Genomic DNA, 18,853 nt, shown 5'->3' with positions numbered 1-18,853 from the left:
TACAGAATTCGGTACAGTACCTCGTACATTGGAAAGGGTACGGCATTGAGGAGAGACAGTGGGTACCGGGTTCACGAATGCATGCAGACGAGTTAAGGAGGGAGTTTCATGCCTTACATCCCGAGAAACCTGGTAGGAGTTGTCCGGAGTCCACTCCTCGGGGGGGGGGGGGGTACTGTAAGGAAACGCGGAAATGCCGCCGTCTCTCAAGGTGAGGCGGCTGTTTCCGCGTCCAGCATGGCGTCACAACGCGGAAAAAACGCTGCATGCCGCATAGGCAGTGCGGCGGAATCCGCATTGGGAACGGCGGAATCCGCATCAGAGGCGGCCCCCGCACTAGATACATTGCATGACAGTACTGGTGTGGCTGGGACTGATAGTCCACCAAGATTCAGACTTACACGCGCGCGAGCAGAGAGGCAGAGTTTAAATAGCAGTTAGAAGGGTGTCGGCTGACCAGCTGGGTCAGCTGACAAATTCCACTGCTCTCATTGGACCAGCAATTAGGGAGGTCCTGGAAAGGTCCTAGAGTATATATACTGCTGGTTGTTCACTTGCTCTTTGTCTGGCGTGCGATCACATATGTGGGAGCACCCAGATCCGTAGTCAGATCCTTAAGTGTGCCGGGACCAGCTGGAGCTGTAATCCTACACTTAGCTAGATTATTGATAGCTAAAGTACTAGTTTGATTGTGATTATCTGTTATGACTTTTGCCTGCCTCGACTATCCTCCTGAACTCTGACCTTGTACCTCGATATTTCTGATACTCTGTTGCCGAACCTCGGCTCGTTCCTAGACTCTGTTTCTGCCTCCTGATTTTGTACCCCGATATATCTGATACCCCGTTGCCGAACCCTGCCTGTACTTTGACTCCGCCTTTGCCTACTGTATTTGTACTTTATCTGTCCGTGTGTGTACGACCTGGCTTGTCTGACCTCGAGAACCGACCTCACGATTGGAGGCGGTTCCCAGTCCTGTTAGTGACACTTCTTCCTGAGTGTCACTCTCGGACTTTCCTTCCTACTGTCAGTCTGACTCCTCCCGTCTTGGAGAGCTCAGGTCTGCGGAAGGAATCCGTGCAGTTCTCCTTGCTGCACTGAGGCCTAGGCCTCCTAGTGTCACTGTTACACCAAAACACTACACTCTACTCAGGCGAACAGAGGTTAGTTTGTATATCGGATTATCGGTGAGACTGCAGATCACTTATAATCTGGTATATATCTGTATTTCCGGTGATACTGCAGATCACCGGTAATCAGATACTCTCTGCGCCCACCGATCGTTACAGGAGGGCAAACAGTTGTCCCCGAGATGGCGTCCACGTCTGGGGCCGGTCATCAAGGCTGTTTGCCAATTTATGGTCTTATATAAACCTTTCGGACCCTTTGCCCCACTTATTTTGCACTTTTGGGTTTTTTGACCACTTCATGTTTACTAAGTTTTTAATAAAATTCTGTTACATTTGATATTTAATAAAATGGCTGCTTTGGTCAAAGATTTTCCACAGAAGCAGCCTCAGTGCTTTATTCTTAGTGTAAGATATATATTGTGTTCGAATTGGGGGAGGGAGCTTAAGACATGCCCGGTATCATGCGTTTCCAGCGATTGGCAAGCACAGCAAATGCACTCCTAGTGGGTCATAGGCCTTAGTGAATTAAAGTGTACCTGAGAGGAGTAGCGTCTCAGGTGCCATACTTACTTGGGGCTTCCTTAAGCCCCCTTAAGGCTGCTTGTCCCTTGCAGTCTCCCCGGGTTGCTCCGGTCCCCCGCAATTCAGCCCGAAAGCCTGGCTTAGTCACGCATGCGTGGTCCAGCCAGGCACACACCCCCGTCGTGCTCCCACCGGTGGGAGCATCGCTTGCACACAGCACTACTATGCAGGCGCAGAATGCTCCCAGGGATGGGAGCATGATAGGGGAGTGCGCCTGGCCTGGCCATGCATGCATGATGAAGCGCTACTCAGCAAGGTTTTTGGGCTGAATTGCAGGGGACAGGAACCACCCATGGAGACAGCCACGGACGAGCGGCCTTAGGGGGGGCTTAAGGAAGCCCCAGGCACGTATGGAACCTGAGACACCTTGCATCTCAGGTTCCCGTTATGCCTAAATGGAGAGATATCCATTTACTGTGCTATTTAGGGATAATGGCACCAACTGCAAGAGCAACTGTAAATTCTTTTTGAAGCCTTATTTTTTTTTGTCTCGTCTATTTTGTTTTCTGCTAGAAGTCGTCTGTGCACCACCGATGAAGTTTGACAATGGAGATTACCTTCCAAAGATGAGAAAATACTCCTTTGGTGAGGGTATACACTTCATATGCTCTGCGGGGTTTGAAATACTTGGACCCGAGGTACGCATCTGCCAGAAGGACGGGAGGTGGAGCGGGACCACAACTACCTGCGAGAACTTCTGTAAGTGGGGTGTGGAGGTCAGAAGGGGGTGACGATGATTAATAAAACGTCATCTATCATAATTATAATTATTAACACTAAAGCAAGAAGAAATAGTTTTCTCATGTCTTAAAGTTCATCTCCATACACCGAGTCAAACCAAAACAGGAAAAAAGGGCACCCAAGGCACCCTGGTAGGATGGGCTCTGACATAGGCCACGGCAATAATAGGTAGACATTAGGGCACCTGGTCCAATACAATAGTGAGCACAGGGGCTACCTGCGGCTATGAATAGCATGTGTAAAGTGCTTAGGCACCCACATTTCCAACTATTGCTGCTGTTTATCTGGCCCCATGACTCAGAACTCTTAGAAGATTGTAGCCCATAGCAGTGATGGTCCAAAAATGAGAAAATGTGTCCGGACTCCCAACCAGGAACTTTAAAGGATCCCCAAGGGGACATGTGACATGATGAGAGCATCAAGTAGAAGAAGGGAGTGCAGGCAGAAGAACATAATGGCTAGGGAGCTGGTGACATGTGGTGCAGCCAAATGGAAGGAGAAAGAAGATTTCCAGCGTGATAAACCTGACTCCTCCTGGGCTGCCTGCCTCAGACGTCAAGTCATCATCATGTCACCACTGCGTGATGACACCTGGTGTCCTGTAGCGGTACTGCAGGCTGTCAGTGTGCGGCGCCCATGGAGGAGTCGGCTTGCCGTGGCTCTCTTCGCCTGTGCGTTTTCCTGGTCCCTGCTTCCTCCTGGATGAGCGGTTGGTCACTAGTAAGTAGGCAGATCTACTTGTGACCTTTGGCCGTGTGACTGTCCCTAAAGAGTAAGGGTTCATGAGTCCACGGGGTGGGGGGAAAGGGAGCCCATTTTTTATACTCTCGTCCTCGGTAAAATTAACCTAGAAACTGCCCTGTGATGAGATAGACATGTATATGTGCAGTGCCAGGCACACAAATAACTGTGCTGTGTTCCTTTTTTTCTTTCTCTGTCTAAAAGAGTTAAACATCAGGTATGTAAGTGGCAGTTCCTGTCTGGGTCAGGACTGAGTCAGACTACAGTGTGACTCTAAATGATAAGAAATTCCAACTATAAAACACTTTCCTAGCAGAACATGGCTTCTGAGAGTAGGAAAAAGATTAAAAGGATCAATAGTTCATAGATTTTAGCTCTGGCATACTTCAATTAATGTGTTATTGAGCAAAAACAATAAAACAGTAAAAACTTAAAAAGTAGACTTAAATATAAAATAAAACTGTGGAATATCTTAAAAAGTCATTTTTAGGAGAAGGAAGATAGATACATTGTTTATTTAATTAGTTTATTTTCACCTCGGGTGTCCTTTAACCACTTCCTTACCGCAGGTTATTTCCCCTTAAAAACCACAGCAATTTTCACATCATGCTCCTTCCATTCATTTGCCAATAACTTTATCCCTACTTATCACACTGAGATGATCTATATATTTTTAGCGGGACAGGCTTTTTTTGGGCAGCACTTTTTACTAAGAATAATTTTATTTGATAAAAAAAGATACATACCTCCAGGCATATCACCTCAGGTTAGGACATTTAAATAAGTTATTAGGCAAATGCTAAAGAGGGTGTGGCCAGAAAAATTGCAACGAACAGTTAACCCTTTGCACACTCACATGCAAATGTTCAAACAAATGCATTCACATGGATCAATCAGGCACCACTGCTATCCCTACAGCTAAGATAAAAGCTGGGGTCTTAGTTACAAAAGAATCATTCCCTTGTGTAGTCACCTACACTGCGCAGAAGTACCCAGGTATTCATAGGTGTCCTAACTCTGGCCCTGTAACATGCATAGTGCAGACATGCAAACAGTCATTGCATCAAACCTAGCTAAAAGATTAGGAGTAGGTATCCTGACGTCCTCTCCTGGGACAGATAGTACATCAAACGAAACTCACAATGGAGCTAACAAAATATATTAATGTTCACTATGCACACACCAGCATACGCTGTGTGCATCTTGGCAATGGTCACACAAACAGGGGAAATAGGGAGTGCAACTAGATTAAGCCCTGGCCACAAGAGTCAGTTTTAACCTCCCTAGCGTTCTGATTATATGTGGCGCACGGCCGCGGGAGGGTTTTTTAGCCTAATTTTTTTTTATGTAGCTAGCCTAGCGCTAGCTACATGATTCCCCCCTCCCTGCGGCATCCCCCTACCTCTTCCGATCGCCGCCGGTGATCATACCCATCACGAAATCCCGTTCTGAACAGGATTTCCTGCAGGGCTTCCCCGTCACCATGGCGACGAACGGAATGACGTCATCGACAGGGAGTCCCGATCCACCCCATAGCGCAGCCTGGCGGTGATTGGCCAGGCTGCGCAAGGGGTCTGCAGGGGGAAGGGCACTCTTTCGGGTAGTGGCGGATCGGCGGCGAGCCGAAAACACACAGCTAGCAAAGTGCTAGCTGCGTGTTTAAAAAAAATAATTATTCAAATTGGCCCACCAGGGCCCGAGCAATCCACCGCGGCGTTACTGGACGAGCCAAGCTCGTCCGTAATGCCCAGGTGGTTAAGAAAAAGATACATTTAGCCAGGCACATCACCTCAAGTTAGGACATTTAAAAATGTTATTAGGGAGGTGCTAAAGGGGTGTGGCCAGAAAAATAGCAAACATGCATAGTGCAGACATGCAAACAACTCAGGCATCAAACCTATCTAAAAGATTAGGAGCACATATCCTGACGTCCTCTCCTGGGATCGATAGTGCATCAAACTAAACTTACAACTGGAGCATTGATATACATAACAAGGATCTGGAAGTGGTTCATCATCATCATCTGATTATTGAATGCTGCATGGGGCAAGGAAGCATGTCTGCCCGTAGTTGGGCTGTACCACGACCCAATACAGTGAAAACATGATTAATTTGTTTATCAGCTGAGCAATTCCCCCTCTGTTTTAGCTATGCCTCCTATAATGTGATAACCCAATAACATTAGATTAACATAGAAAAAGAAGCTTTCCCCCCTTCCAAACTAACTCTGTCCTAACCTCAAAACTTTTCCTGCTTTTGAAATCTAGCAAATCCTTTCTCTGTCCTAAATATTAATAGAATCCCTCCTCATCTGCAACCTATTTCTACTCCGCTACCATTGAGTCGATCCTCTGCTCATCCATTCTGGCCTGGTACGCTGGCGCAACCGCCAGCGACAGGCACTCACTTCAGAGGGTCATCAGGGCGGCGGAGAGGGTCATTGGGAGACCTTTCCCCTCACTTGCCCTCCTACACAACAAAAGACTGAGATCGAGGGCCCTGAAGATCGCCAACGACCCCTCTCACCCGGGCCACTGCTACTTTAGTCCGATGCCACTGGGACGAAGGCTTCGAGCCATCTCCACAAAGACGGCTAGGCATAGAAAATCCTTCTTTCCCTCAGCCGTCAGCCTTCTGAACTCCCTTCACATACTCCCACCAGGGCACCCGCACGACATATAGAACTGTCACGGACAGAGCCAACTGCTGCTCTAGTATGCAAACTGTAAATGCAAATGTAATGTACAATGTAAATGCAATTGAAAGCAGTAGTGCTCATCTGAGCTAGGATATCCGAGTTACTCGGATATCCTAGCTCTTTTTTCACTATTCGAGCTCGAATACCGAGCTCGAATAGTATTAACTATCCGGGCTGTGCTATCCGATCGCACTCGGATAGCAAGCAGCTATCCGGAGATATCCTAGGCTATCCAAGCTCGGATAGCGTCACGAGCTCGGATAGCGTCACGACAGATGTCACCTCGAGTCCTCACAAGCGAATCAGAGGGCTCCAAGCCCTCTGACTGTAGCCAATCACAGAAGGGGAGCCTGGCTAAGCCCCCCTCTATAAATAGCGGACGCCATCTTGCCTCACTCGTCCTGCTTGCGACTTACTGACTGATTGTACTGAGAGACTGCTCCAATGCTTTTTCGTCTGTGTGCAAGTGCATTGCTATTGTTCTAAACCTAGCGTTTTTACACTCCAACACTTGATCTTCAACTGTATTGCTTTGTATTGTAGATAGATTGTATTTTAGGCAGTTTAGGTTGTGTGATTAGGGACTAGGGAGGGAGAGTCTGTCACTGGTGCTGCTGCTGCAGGCCTGCAGCCAGCAGCTAGTGTTGGGCGAACAGTGTTCGCCACTGTTCGGGTTCTGCAGAACATCACCCTGTTCGGGTGATGTTCGAGTTCGGCCGAACACCTGACGGTGCTCGGCCAAACCGTTCGGCCATATGGCCGAACTAAGAGCGCATGGCCGAACGTTCCCCGAACGTTCGGCTAGCGCTGTGATTGGCCGAACGGGTCACGTGGTTCGGACCCGAACGCGCTCTGATTGGCCGAACTGTCACGTGGTTCGGGTAAATAAATACCCGAACCACGTCATATCTCCGCCATTTGTCTGTGGGTTTAGCTTTGGGTAGGCAGGCAGGGTAGTTCGCGCTCCAGCCACGCTAGCCAGGGTCCCCCCCAGTCATTGTGTGTCGCTGCTGGGAATAGTAGTACACCGCTCGCTCAGCATTCTGTTTACTGCCACTCTGTGTACCTCGCTCAGCCACACTATATAGCATTCTGTTTACTGCCACTCTGTGTCTGCTGGGAATAGTAGTACACCGCTTGCACAGCCACACTATATAGCATTCTGTTTACTGCCACTCTGTGTACCTCGCTCAGCCACACTATATAGCATTCTGTTTACTGCCACTCTGTGTCTGCTGGGAATAGTGGTACACCGCTCGCTCAGCCACACTATATAGCATTCTGTTCACTGTTCTGTGTCTGCTTGGAATAGTGGTACACCGCTCGTTCAGCCACACTATATAGCATTCTGTGTACTGTTCTGTGTCTGCTGGGAACAGTAGTACACCGCTCGTTCAGCCACACTATATAGCATTCTGTGTACTGTTCTGTGTCTGCTGGGAACAGTAGTACACCGCTCGCTCAGCCACACTATATAGCATTCTGTTCACTGTTCTGTGTCTGCTGGGAATAGTGGTACACCGCTCGCTCAGCCACACTATATAGCATTCTGTTCACTGTTCTGTGTCTGCTGGGAATAGTGGTACACCGCTCGCTCAGCCACACTATATAGCATTCTGTTTACTGTTCTGTGTCTGCTGGGAATAGTGGTACACCGCTCGCTCATCCACACTATATAGCATTCTGTTCACTGTTCTGTGTCTGCTGGGAATAGTGGTACACCGCTCGCTCAGCCACACTATATAGCATTCTGTTCACTGTTCTGTGTCTGCTGGGAATAGTGGTACACCGCTCGCTCAGCCACACTATATAGCATTCTGTTTACTGCCACTCTGTGTACCTCGCTCAGCCACACTATATAGCATTGCGTACTCTGCCAGTCAGTGTGTATATTGCTGGGATCAGTAATACTCCACTCACCGTCAACCACTATATGAGCTCAACATGAGTTCCCCAGAGACCTCCGCTGTGAGCAGCACTCCCAACAACAGCAACAGCCAACGCCCCACGCAAGCTATAACATCCACCCCAGCAGCCAGTGGTCAGCAGCAGCCCTCCCCGGAGGAGAACGTTGTGTCCATCAGTCCGTCGCCAGAGCGATTAATGAGGGCTGCCATTGAGGAGATGACGGGGCCTGATGTGGAGGAGGAGGTCTGGCTCAGGCCAGCATCCCAAGTTAATGTTGAGGACGATGAGGGGTCTGTGTCTGGGGATGTTGGGGTGGCAGAGGTGGTGGGTGGGTCAGACTCAGGAGAAGAGTTGTATGATGAGGATGATGATCGGGACCATCTGTATGTGCCTCAGAGTCCGACCCCGGAAAACATGTTGTATCGTGTGTTTAGGTACTAAAATCTGCGTTCCCTCCCAGTAGTGTTGGGCGAACAGTGTTTGCCACTGTTCGGGTTCTGCAGAACATCACCCTGTTCGGGGTGACTATATAGCAGACTATATAGCATTGTGTTTAATGCCACTCTGTGTACACGGCTCAGCCACACTATATAGCATTGTGTTTACTTCCACTCTGTGTCTGCTGGGAACAGTAGTACACCGCTCACCCGCCACTGTATAGCATTGTGCTCTGTGTCACTGCTGACAATAGTGGTACACCGCTCACCCACCACTGTATAGCATTTCTGTACTGCCACTGTACTGCTGCCAGTCAGCGTGTACTTTAAGGATAAGTGAAATGAGGAAGAAATCCGGTGAAAGAGGGAGGGGCAAGGGAAGAGGTGTTTCCCCTGACGGTTCACGTACAGGCCACAGGGGAGCACCCAAGAAAACCCACTCAATACTGCCCATGTTGTCCAGGACAACAACCCTCACAGATCCAAAAGAACAGGACCAGATAATTACTTGGATGACCTCTCAAGCGTCCAGCAGTGGGTTAAGCAGCACCAGCACATCACGCACGAGGTCCGAGTCCTCAGCCAGTTAAAGTCTGGGCTTTCTTTGAAGACTGCACTGAGGATGTTACCATGGCGATTTGCAAGGTGTGCAAGACCCGCCTGAGCAGGGGGAAAAGTATTAACAACCTCTCCACCACCAGCATGAGCCGCCACATTCTATCCAAACATCCCACTCTGTGGCCAAACGCGGCAGGACAGGGTACCACCAGCAACACTGCCTCCCTTGGGTTCACCAGACTCACCACCAGACCCGCCTCAGCAGCAGCAGTAGCCCAGCCATTGCGTGGTTCACAACATTCACAAACATCAGACGATGCTGACACTGTCACTTTCCGGACTAGTGCTCTTGAGGTCTCCCAGTGTTCATCAAACACAACAACCAACAGCCCTTCGGTGTGCAGCGCTACGGTTGAGTTGTCTGTTTCTGAGATGTTTGAGCACAAGAGGAAATTGCCAGCAAATGACCCCCGGGCCGTGGCAGTAACAGCCAGCCAGCATAGCCAAGCTTCTGGCCTGCGAAATGCTGCCATATCGAGTGGTGGAGACAAACAGCTTCAAGGGCATGATGTCAGTGGCCATCCCACGTTACGTGGTTCCCAGCCGCTACCACTTTGCGCGCTCTGCAGTGCCTGAGTTGCATGAGCACGTGGTCAGCTAAATAACCCGAAGCTTGAAGAATGCCGTTGCCTGCAAGGTTCACCTCACCACTGACACCTGGACGAGTGCGTTCGGCCAGGGTCGATACATCTCCCTTACCGCGCACTGGGTGAACCTTGTGGAGCCTGGCAGCGATTCCTCACCTGCTACGGCGCGGGTGTTGCCCACGCCGCAAACAGCTGGATAACAACAGCAGCACCTACCTCTCTGACTCCTTCTCCTCCAACGCATCTCAAAGCTGTACCTCATCCGGAAATGCTAACCCAGCACCAGCAGCAGTAGGATCGTGGAAGCAGTGCAGCACAGCTGTTGGCATGCGTCAGCAAGCGTTGCTGAAGCTGATCTGCCTTGGGGATAAGCAGCACACAGGGGAGGAAATTTGGAGGGGAATAAAGGAACAGACGGATTTGTGGCTGGCACCGCTGGACCTGAAACCGGGCATGAAGCTAGACACCTGGCACGAACTGGCAATGTACGCAATAGAGGTGCTGGCTTGCCCGGCAGCCAGCGTTATGTCGGAACGCTGTTTCAGTGCTGCCGGAGGCATCATCACAGATCGGCGTATCCGCCTCTCCACAGAAAATGCAGACCGTCTGACTCAAATTAAAATGAATCAATCCTGGATTGGAAACGACTACGCAACACTCCTGGACCCCAACCAAGTAACATGACCGATGAACATCTGGGATGGTTTAGCGTTTCCGGTCCCTGTTTATTGAACCTCTCATCTGTATTACATTTATGACTGCATGGCGGCAAAAAGCATTGCTGCTATATCCGCACGCTTTTTGTCCTCATGCAAGGCCTGGGTTGTTGTGTCTCACAAAGCGTGGCCTTCTCCTCCTGCGCCTCCTCCTGTTCCATCACGTGTGCTGCTGCTGCTGCTGCTGCTGGGTTAGCGTTGCCGCGTGGTCCCTGTTTATTGAACCTCTTATCTTTATTACATTTATGACTACATGGCGGTACAAAGCATGCTATCCGCACGCTTTTTGTCCTCATGCAAGGCCTGGGTTGTTGTGTCTCACAAAGCGTGGCCTTCTCCTCCTGCGCCTCCTCCTGTTCCATCACGTGTGCTGCTGCTGGGTTAGCGTTGCCGCGTGGTCCCTGTTTATTGAACCACTTATCTTTATTACATTTATGACTGCATGGTGGTACAAAGCATGCTATCCGCACGCTTCTTGTCCTCATGCAAGGCCTGGGTTGTTGTGTCTCAAAGCGTGGCCTTCTCCTCCTGCGCCACCCTCCTCCTGTTCCATCACGTGTGCTGCTGCTGGGTTAGCATTACCGGTCCCTTTTCCTGGAACCTCTTATATGTATTACATTTATGACTGCATGCCGACAAAAAGCATGTTACCTGTGCAAAGAAAACAGACATTTCCCGCATTTAAAAGACAGTTTTCCCTTTGAAACTTTAAAATCGATTTTCTCAAAAACTATAAGCTCTTTTTGCTAAATTTTTTTTTCCTCTTGTACCCACTCCCAAGGTGCACATACCCTGTAAATTTGGGGTATGTAGCATATAAGGAGGCTTTACAAAGCACAAAAGTTCGGGTCCCCATTGACTTCCATTATGTTCGGAGTTCGGGTCGAACACCCGAACATCGCGGCCATGTTCGGCCTGTTCGGCCCGAACCCGAACATCTAGATGTTCGCCCAACACTACCAGCAGCTAGGCCCTGTACCTGCCCTGCTCTGTGCTCTTGCTCTAGTCTCTAGTTACCTTACCTCACCTGTGCTCTCACCTGTCCTTACCGTACTACTTCTGTGTTAGATAGATATTGTACTATTTTATAGTTAGCAAGGCCCAGCTTTACTGCTATACCTGTCCTGCTGTATCTGCTCTCTGTAATCTAGTCACACCTGTTGTATTGTTTAGCTAGATTCTTCTATTGTTTAGTTAGTACTGTAGTGTACTGTAGTCTGTGTATAGGTACCGTCCGTCACCGCGTTACCTAGGGTCTTTGTGTGCGCAGTCAGTGCACGTCTGCTCTGTCCGCACCCTCTCGTTAGTTCTACACCCGTCCTATTGTTTATTACTTCTATTGTGTATTTGCTGACTTGTACTGTACTGTAGTCTGTGTATAGGGACACCGTCAGTCAGCGTCAGCTAGGGTCTTTGTGTGCGCAGTGCGCACTCTCTCGTTAGCGCCACACACCGATCTCTGCTGTAGAGTACACCTGTCCGTCACCTCACACACCCACCACCACCAGTCCCACCCCATTAAAGTACCCCACTTGTCCCACCCGCCTTTACATACATAAGTTTTTTTTTTTTCATTTGTATAATATAAAAAATATACAATGTCTGGCACTGGCAGCCGCGGTCGAGGCAGGGGCAGCAAGGGCATCACCAAGAGAGGAGGTCGTGGGCGTGGCAGCCGCGCCACCACCACCATGCACAGTTCTGCGTCTGCACCAGTGGCTATTCCGCCATTAGCCACTGGCCGTGGATGCCTTGGCCGCCCAACAGCTGGGAGTCACGCTGCAGAGACACAGCAGCAGCAGCAGCGTGTGGCCCAGATGTTCCTCCCACCGCCAGGTCGTAGCCGTCCTATTGAGGAGAAGGACGCAGACGCTGTGGTGGAACTGATGGTGGATGAGCAGGCCACCATTAGCTCTGGAACAGAGTCCTCCACCCCCGCCACCACTCCTGTTCGCAAGAGCAGCAGCAGCCACCCAGCACTGCCTGGGGAGCAGGAGGAGGAGTGCAGTTCTCCAGCCCCAGCGGGCGACACCAGCACCCTGTCACTCAGCACCTTCTTATCCCCAAGCACAGCGGGGTTATGGAGTGCTGTTGCGGCAGAATTGGAGGAGGAAGGAATGCTGATGGGCACTTTGGGGGATGATGCTTTGGACAGTCAGACAGTGGTGACTGTCTATCCGTCCATGCATGCAGAAGGGGAGTTTGGGGGATCCCAGCAGGACATGTTTGTGGAGGGGGGGGATGATGATGACATTGTGAAGGACAAAGACTGGTTGCCAGTAGAGATGGGCCAAACCTCCGATTTTAGGTTCGCGAACCGGGTTCGCGAACTTCCGCGGAAGGTTCGGTTTGCGTTAAAGTTCGCGAACCGCAATAGACTTCAATGGGGATGCGAACTTTGAAAAAAAAAAATAATTATGCTGGCCACAAAAGTGATGGAAAAGATGTTTCAAGGGGTCTAACACCTGGAGGGGGGCATGGCGGAGTGGGATACACGCCAAAAGTCCCCAGGAAAAATCTGGATTTGACGCAAAGCAGCGTTTCAAGGGCAGAAATCATATTGAATGCTAAATGACAGGCCTAAAGTGCTTTAAAACATCTTGCATGTGTATACATCAATCAGGTAGTGTAATTAAGGTACTGCTTCACACTGACACACCAAACTGTTCACTGAACAGAACAGGTATGCAGTGGCGGGTTCACTGAACAGAACAGGTATACAGTGGCGGGTTCACTGAACAGAACAGGTATGCAGTGGCGGGTTCACTAAACAGGTATACAGTGGCGGGTCCACTGAACAGAACAGGTATGCAGTGGCGGGTCCACTGAACAGAACAGGTATGCAGTGGTGGGTTCACAGAACAGGTATGCAGTGGCAGGATCACTGAACAGGTATGCAGTGGTGGGTGGGTTCACAGAACAGGTATGCAGTGGCAGGATCACTGAACAGGTATGCAGTGACAGGATCACTGAACAGGTATGCAGTGGTGGGTGGGTTCACAGAACAGGTATGCAGTGGCAGGATCACTGAACAGGTATGCAGTGGTGGGTGGGTTCACAGAACAGGTATGCAGTGGCAGGATCACTGAACAGGTATGCAGTGGTGGGTGGGTTCACAGAACAGGTATGCAGTGGCAGGATCACTGAACAGGTATGCAGTGGTGGGTGGGTTCACAGAACAGGTATGCAGTGGCAGGATCACTGAACAGGTATGCAGTGGTGGGTGGGTTCACAGAACAGGTATGCAGTGGCAGGATCACTGAACAGGTATACAGCCAGGAAAAGCTAAGCCTAACTAATCTTTCCCTATGAGAGACAGACAGCAGCTCGCCCTACTCTCTCTAATGCAGGCACACGAGTGGCCGTAATGGCCGCCGCTGCCTGCCTTATATAAAGGGGGTGGGGCTCCAGGGGCTAGTGTAGCCTAATTGGCTACACTGGGCCTGCTGACTGTGATGTAGAGGGTCAAAGTTGACCCTCATAGTGCATTGTGGGGCGAACCGAACTTCCGGAAACGTTCGCCTGCGGGAGGCGAACGCGAACCACCGAAGTTCGCCGGGAATCGTTCGCCGGCGAACCGTTCGGCCCATCTCTAGTTGCCAGGTCCTAGGAGTGGGGATGTCATCAGCTCTGAGGAGGAGGAGGAGGAGGATGCGTCTGTGGGCCTTGCTAGAAGGATCAGCATCGCAGGCATGGGCAGGATCACAAGTGGGCGTGGTATGCAGGCCACACAGCGTGCTGATCAGGAGACGAGTTCTGCCAGTGCTACCACCAGCCGCACCAAGAACCCCCCCCCCCCCCCCCCCAACCACCACAGGGAGACCAGCGGCAGCAGCACCTTCCAGCCGAAGGGGCAACTTCACCTCCCCAATATGGAATTTTTTTACCCTTCCATATTTGGAGTGCAAGTATGCCACCTGCAACCAGTGCCGCAAGCAGCTCAGCAGAGGGAAGGAGCCCTCTGCGTTTGGCACCACCTCTCTGGTCAACCACCTTGCAGGGAAACACTTTCACGAGCATGAGGAGTTTGTGAAGTTGAAGGAAGCTGGCGGTGGCAGACCCGCCACCACTGGGAAGCCGTCGGCAGCAGGAGTGTGTCAGCAACGCACTGCTCCTCCTCCCTCTGCAACTCCTGCCGCCGACATTGAGGCCTGTTCTGGCAGCCAGTCCTCAGTGGCCTCCTCTGCTCCCTCCACTGCTTCCCGTGCCAGCAAAAGACCTCGCCAGACCCTGCTCAGTGACACCTTCCAGGTAGTGTTGGGCGAACAGTGTTCGCCACTGTTCGGGTTCTGCAGAACATCACCCTGTTCGGGTGATGTTCGAGTTCGGCCGAACACCTGACCGTGCTCGGCCAAACCGTTCGGCCGCATGGCCGAACTAAGAGCGCATGGCTGAACGTTCCCCGAACGTTCGGCTAGCGCTGTGATTGGCCGAACGGGTCACGTGGTTCGGACCCGAACGCGCTCTGATTGGCCGAACGGTCACGTGGTTCGGGTAAATAAATACCCGAACCACGTCATATCTCCGCCATTTGTCTGTGGGTTTAGCTTTGGGTAGGCAGGCAGGGTAGTTCGCGCTCCAGCCACGCTAGCCAGGGTCCCCCCCAGTCATTGTGTGTCGCTGCTGGGAACAGTAGTACACTGCTCGCTCAGCCACACTATATATAGCATTGTTTACTGCCACTGTACCTTGCTCAGCCACGCTATATATAGCATTGTTTTTTCTGACACTCTGTGTACACCGCTCAGCCAGACTATATATAGCATGTGTGTACTGCCACTGTACCTCGCTCAGCCACGCTATATATAGCATTTTGTTTTCTGACACTCTGTGTACACGGCTTAGCCTGACTATATAGTATTGTGTGTACTGCCACTGTACCTCGCTCAGCCACGCTATATATAGCATTGTGTTTTTTGACACTCTGTGTACACGGCTTAGCCTGACTATATAGTATTGTGTGTACTGCCACTGCACTGTGCACCTCGCTCAGCCACGCTATATATAGCATTTTGTTTTCTGACACTCTGTGTACACGGCTTAGCCTGACTATATAGCATTGTGTGTACTGCCACTGCACTGTGCACCTCGCTCAGCCACGCTATATATAGCATTGTGTTTTCTGATACTCTGTACACGGCTTAGCCTGACTATATAGCATTGTGTGTACTGCCACTGTGCACCTCGCTCAGCTACGCTATATATAGCATTGTGTTTACTGACACTCTGTGTACACCGCTCAGCCTGACTATATAGCATTGTGTGTACTGCCACTGTGCACCTCGCTCAGCCACGCAATATATAGCATTGTGTTTACTGACACTCTGTGTACACCGCTCAGCCAGACTATATACCATTGTTTACTGACACTGTGTACACGGCTCAGCCAGACTATATAGCATTGTTTACTGACACTCTGTGTACACTGCTCAGCCAGACTATATAGCATTGTGTGTACTGCCACTGTGTACCTCGCTCAGCCACGCTATATATAGCATTGTTTACTGACACTCTGTGTACACCGCTCAGCCAGACTATATATCATTGTGTGTACTGACACTCTGTGTACACCGCTCAGCCAGACTATATATCATTGTGTGTACTGCCACTCTGTGTACACCGCTCAGCCAGACTATATATCATTGTGTGTACTGCCACTCTGTGTACACCGCTCAGCCAGACTATATAGCATTGTGTGTACTGCCACTCTGTGTACACGGCTCAGCCAGACTATATAGCATTGTGTTTACTTCCACTCTGTGTCTGCTGGGCCTGGGAACAGTAGTACACCGCTCACCCGCCACTGTATAGCATTGTGCTCTGTGTCGCTGCTGGCAATAGTGGTACACCGCTCACCCACCACTGTATAGCATTTCTGTACTGCCACTGTACTGCTGCCAGTCAGCGTGTACTTTAAGGATAAGTGAAATGAGGAAGAAATCCGGTGAAAGAGGGAGGGGCAAGGGAAGAGGTGTTTCCCCTGACGGTTCACGTACAGGCCACAGGGGAGCACCCAAGAAAACCCACTCAATACCGCCCATGTTGTCCAGGACAACAACCCTCACAAATCCAAAAGAACAGGACCAGATAATTACTTGGATGACCTCTCAAGCGTCCAGCAGTGGGTTAAGCAGCACCAGCACATCACGCACGAGGTCCGAGTCCTCAGCCAGTTACAAGGAGCCAGTGGGCACAAAGCTGACACAACCGGCAGCGACACCACGCACACAACTGCCAGATAACCAGTCCGATGAATTACCTCAGGACACAATGGGGTATTCGCAGGAGCTATTCCCAGCCCAACAAATTTCCACCTTTGAAAGGTCAATGGAGGAACAGCCAGAAATGTTGTGCCCGGATTCACAACCATTAACTGTGGGAAATGCACCGGGCACTGAAATACAAGGCGAGTCCGAGGACTTTGAAACCCAAATCCCAGAGCAAGTTGGGCAGGAGGGGTTGCAATTGCAGGAGGTCGGCCGAGAAGCTCTGGAAGACGACGTTGGAGTGAGCTGCGCAGAGGTTGTTCTGGGGAGCTCTACTCCACGGCGGCGGCCCCCCACAATGACATATGACGAGTTTGAGGAGATGGAAGAGGAGGGTATGGACAATGTGGACATAGACCCAGATTTTGTTTGTGAACGAGAACATCGCCGTCGTAGCAGCAGCACAGATGAGTCTGTTGAAGAACCCACTGCTGCACGTGCACGAGTTCGCCTTGTGCCACAAGGTAGGCGGCGCGCAATTTCAGGCACCACAAGCGTGGAAGTTCAAGTGAGAGGCAAAAGAGGCGCAAATAGAAATCGCCAGCAAGGCAGGTGCTCCAAAGTCTGGGCTTTCTTTGAAGACTGCACTGAGGATGTTACCATGGCGATTTGCAAGGTGTGCAAGACCCGCCTGAGCAGGGGGAAAAGTATTAACAACCTCTCCACCACCAGCATGAGCCGCCACATGCTATCCAAACATCCCACTCTGTGGGCAAACGCGGCAGGACAGGGTACCACCAGCAACACTGCCTCCCTTGGGTTCACCAGACTCACCACCAGACCCGCCTCAGCAGCAGCAGTAGCCCAGCCATTGCGTGGTTCACAACATTCGCAAACATCAGACGACGCTGACACTGTCACTTTCCGGAGTAGTGCTCTTGAGGTCTCCCAGTGTTCATCATCAAACACAACAACCAACAGCCCTTCAGTGTGCAGCCCTACGGTTCAGTTGTCTGTGTCGGAGATGTTTGAGCGCAAGAGGAAATTGCCAGCAAATGACCCCCGGGCCGTGGCAGTAACAGCCAGCATAGCCAAGCTTCTGGCCTGCGAAATGCTGCCATATCGAGTGGTGGAGACAAACAGCTTCAAGGGTATGATGTCAGTGGCCATCCCACGTTACGTGGTTCCCAGCCGCTACCACTTTGCGCGCTCTGCAGTGCCTGAGTTGCATGAGCACGTGGTCAGCAAAATAACCCGAAGCTTGAAGAATGCCGTTGCCTGCAAGGTTCACCTCACCACTGACACCTGGACGAGTGTGTTCGGCCAGGGTCGATACATCTCCCTTACCGCGCACTGGGTGAACCTTGTGGAGCCTGGCAGCGATTCCTCACCTGCTACGGCGCGGGTGTTGCCCACGCCGCAAACAGCTGCACCGCCGTCCCTCCCACTGGATAACAACAGCAGCACCTACCTGTCTGACTCCTTCTCCTCCAACGCATCTCAAAGCTGTACCTCATCCGGAAACGCTAACCCAGCTCCAGCAGCAGTAGGATCGTGGAAGCAGTGCAGCACAGCTGTTGGCATGCGTCAGCAAGCGTTGCTGAAGCTGATCTGCCTTGGGGATAAGCAGCACACAGGGGAGGAAATTTGTAGGGGAATAAAGGAACAGACGGATTTGTGGCTGGCACCGCTGGACCTGAAACCGGGCATGGTTGTGTGTGATAATGGGAGTAATCTCATTCGCGCTTTAAGGTTGGCTAAGCTGACACACATCCCTTGCCTGGCGCACGTGATGAACCTAGTAGTTCAGCGGTTCCTGAGGACGTACCCAGGCGTGCCCGATCTTCTGTTGAAGGTGCGTCGAGTGGCCAAACATTGTAGAAATTCCAGTACTGCTTCGGGGGCACTCGCTAAGATGCAGGAGCGCTTCAATCTCCCCCACCATCGCTTGCTGTGTGATGTCCCTACGCGCTGGAATTCTACGCTGCACATGCTAGCCCGCTTTTGCGAGCAGAAGAGTGCAGTGGTCCAGTACATGACGGCGCAGTACCGAGGCGCATCCGGACAGCTGCCAAGCTTCTGTGGATCCGATTGGGCCAACATGTTGGACCTCTGCCAAGTCCTCCAAAATTTTTAGCAATCCACGTTGCTTGTGAGCAGTGACAACTCTTCAGTCAGCATTACCATACCACTGCTGTGTTTACTGAAGAGGTCAATGTTGAAAATCAAGGAAACAGCTGTCATGATGCAACTGGGGGAATCTGAAGGAGAAAACGATCAGCGTGATGGTACCAACATCAGGCCATCCGCCTCAGGAAACGCTGGCCCCAGCAGCAGCTATGACGAAGAAGAGGAGGAGGAACAGCTGGAGTTGGAGCAGGAATTTCCTGCCACCACTGACGAGGGCCAGAGCGGTGCACGTTGGACTTCCACAATTCAGCGCGAATGGTCAGCAGAAGCAGACCAGGAGGAAAGTGACGACTATGATG

General features: G+C 51.0%; 1 protein-coding gene across 2 annotated transcripts in view; it reads left to right on the top strand.

The window, feature by feature from the left end:
* The window catches only part of LOC137528774 (complement factor B-like), a 161,088-nt gene that overhangs the window by 16,554 nt on the left and 125,681 nt on the right, over window positions 1-18,853 (top strand). For both annotated transcript variants that reach the window (XM_068250341.1, XM_068250340.1), the window contains exon 3: window positions 2,226-2,411. In XM_068250341.1, coding sequence (XP_068106442.1) covers window positions 2,226-2,411 — 186 coding nt within the window. The remainder of the gene's footprint in view (window positions 1-2,225; window positions 2,412-18,853) is intronic.

This window comes from Hyperolius riggenbachi, chromosome 8 (assembly GCF_040937935.1).
Source record: "Hyperolius riggenbachi isolate aHypRig1 chromosome 8, aHypRig1.pri, whole genome shotgun sequence".
Classification (NCBI taxonomy): Eukaryota; Metazoa; Chordata; class Amphibia; order Anura; family Hyperoliidae; genus Hyperolius; species Hyperolius riggenbachi.
Note: the sequence above shows the minus strand (reverse complement) of the source record. Positions and strands in the feature narration are given on the sequence as shown.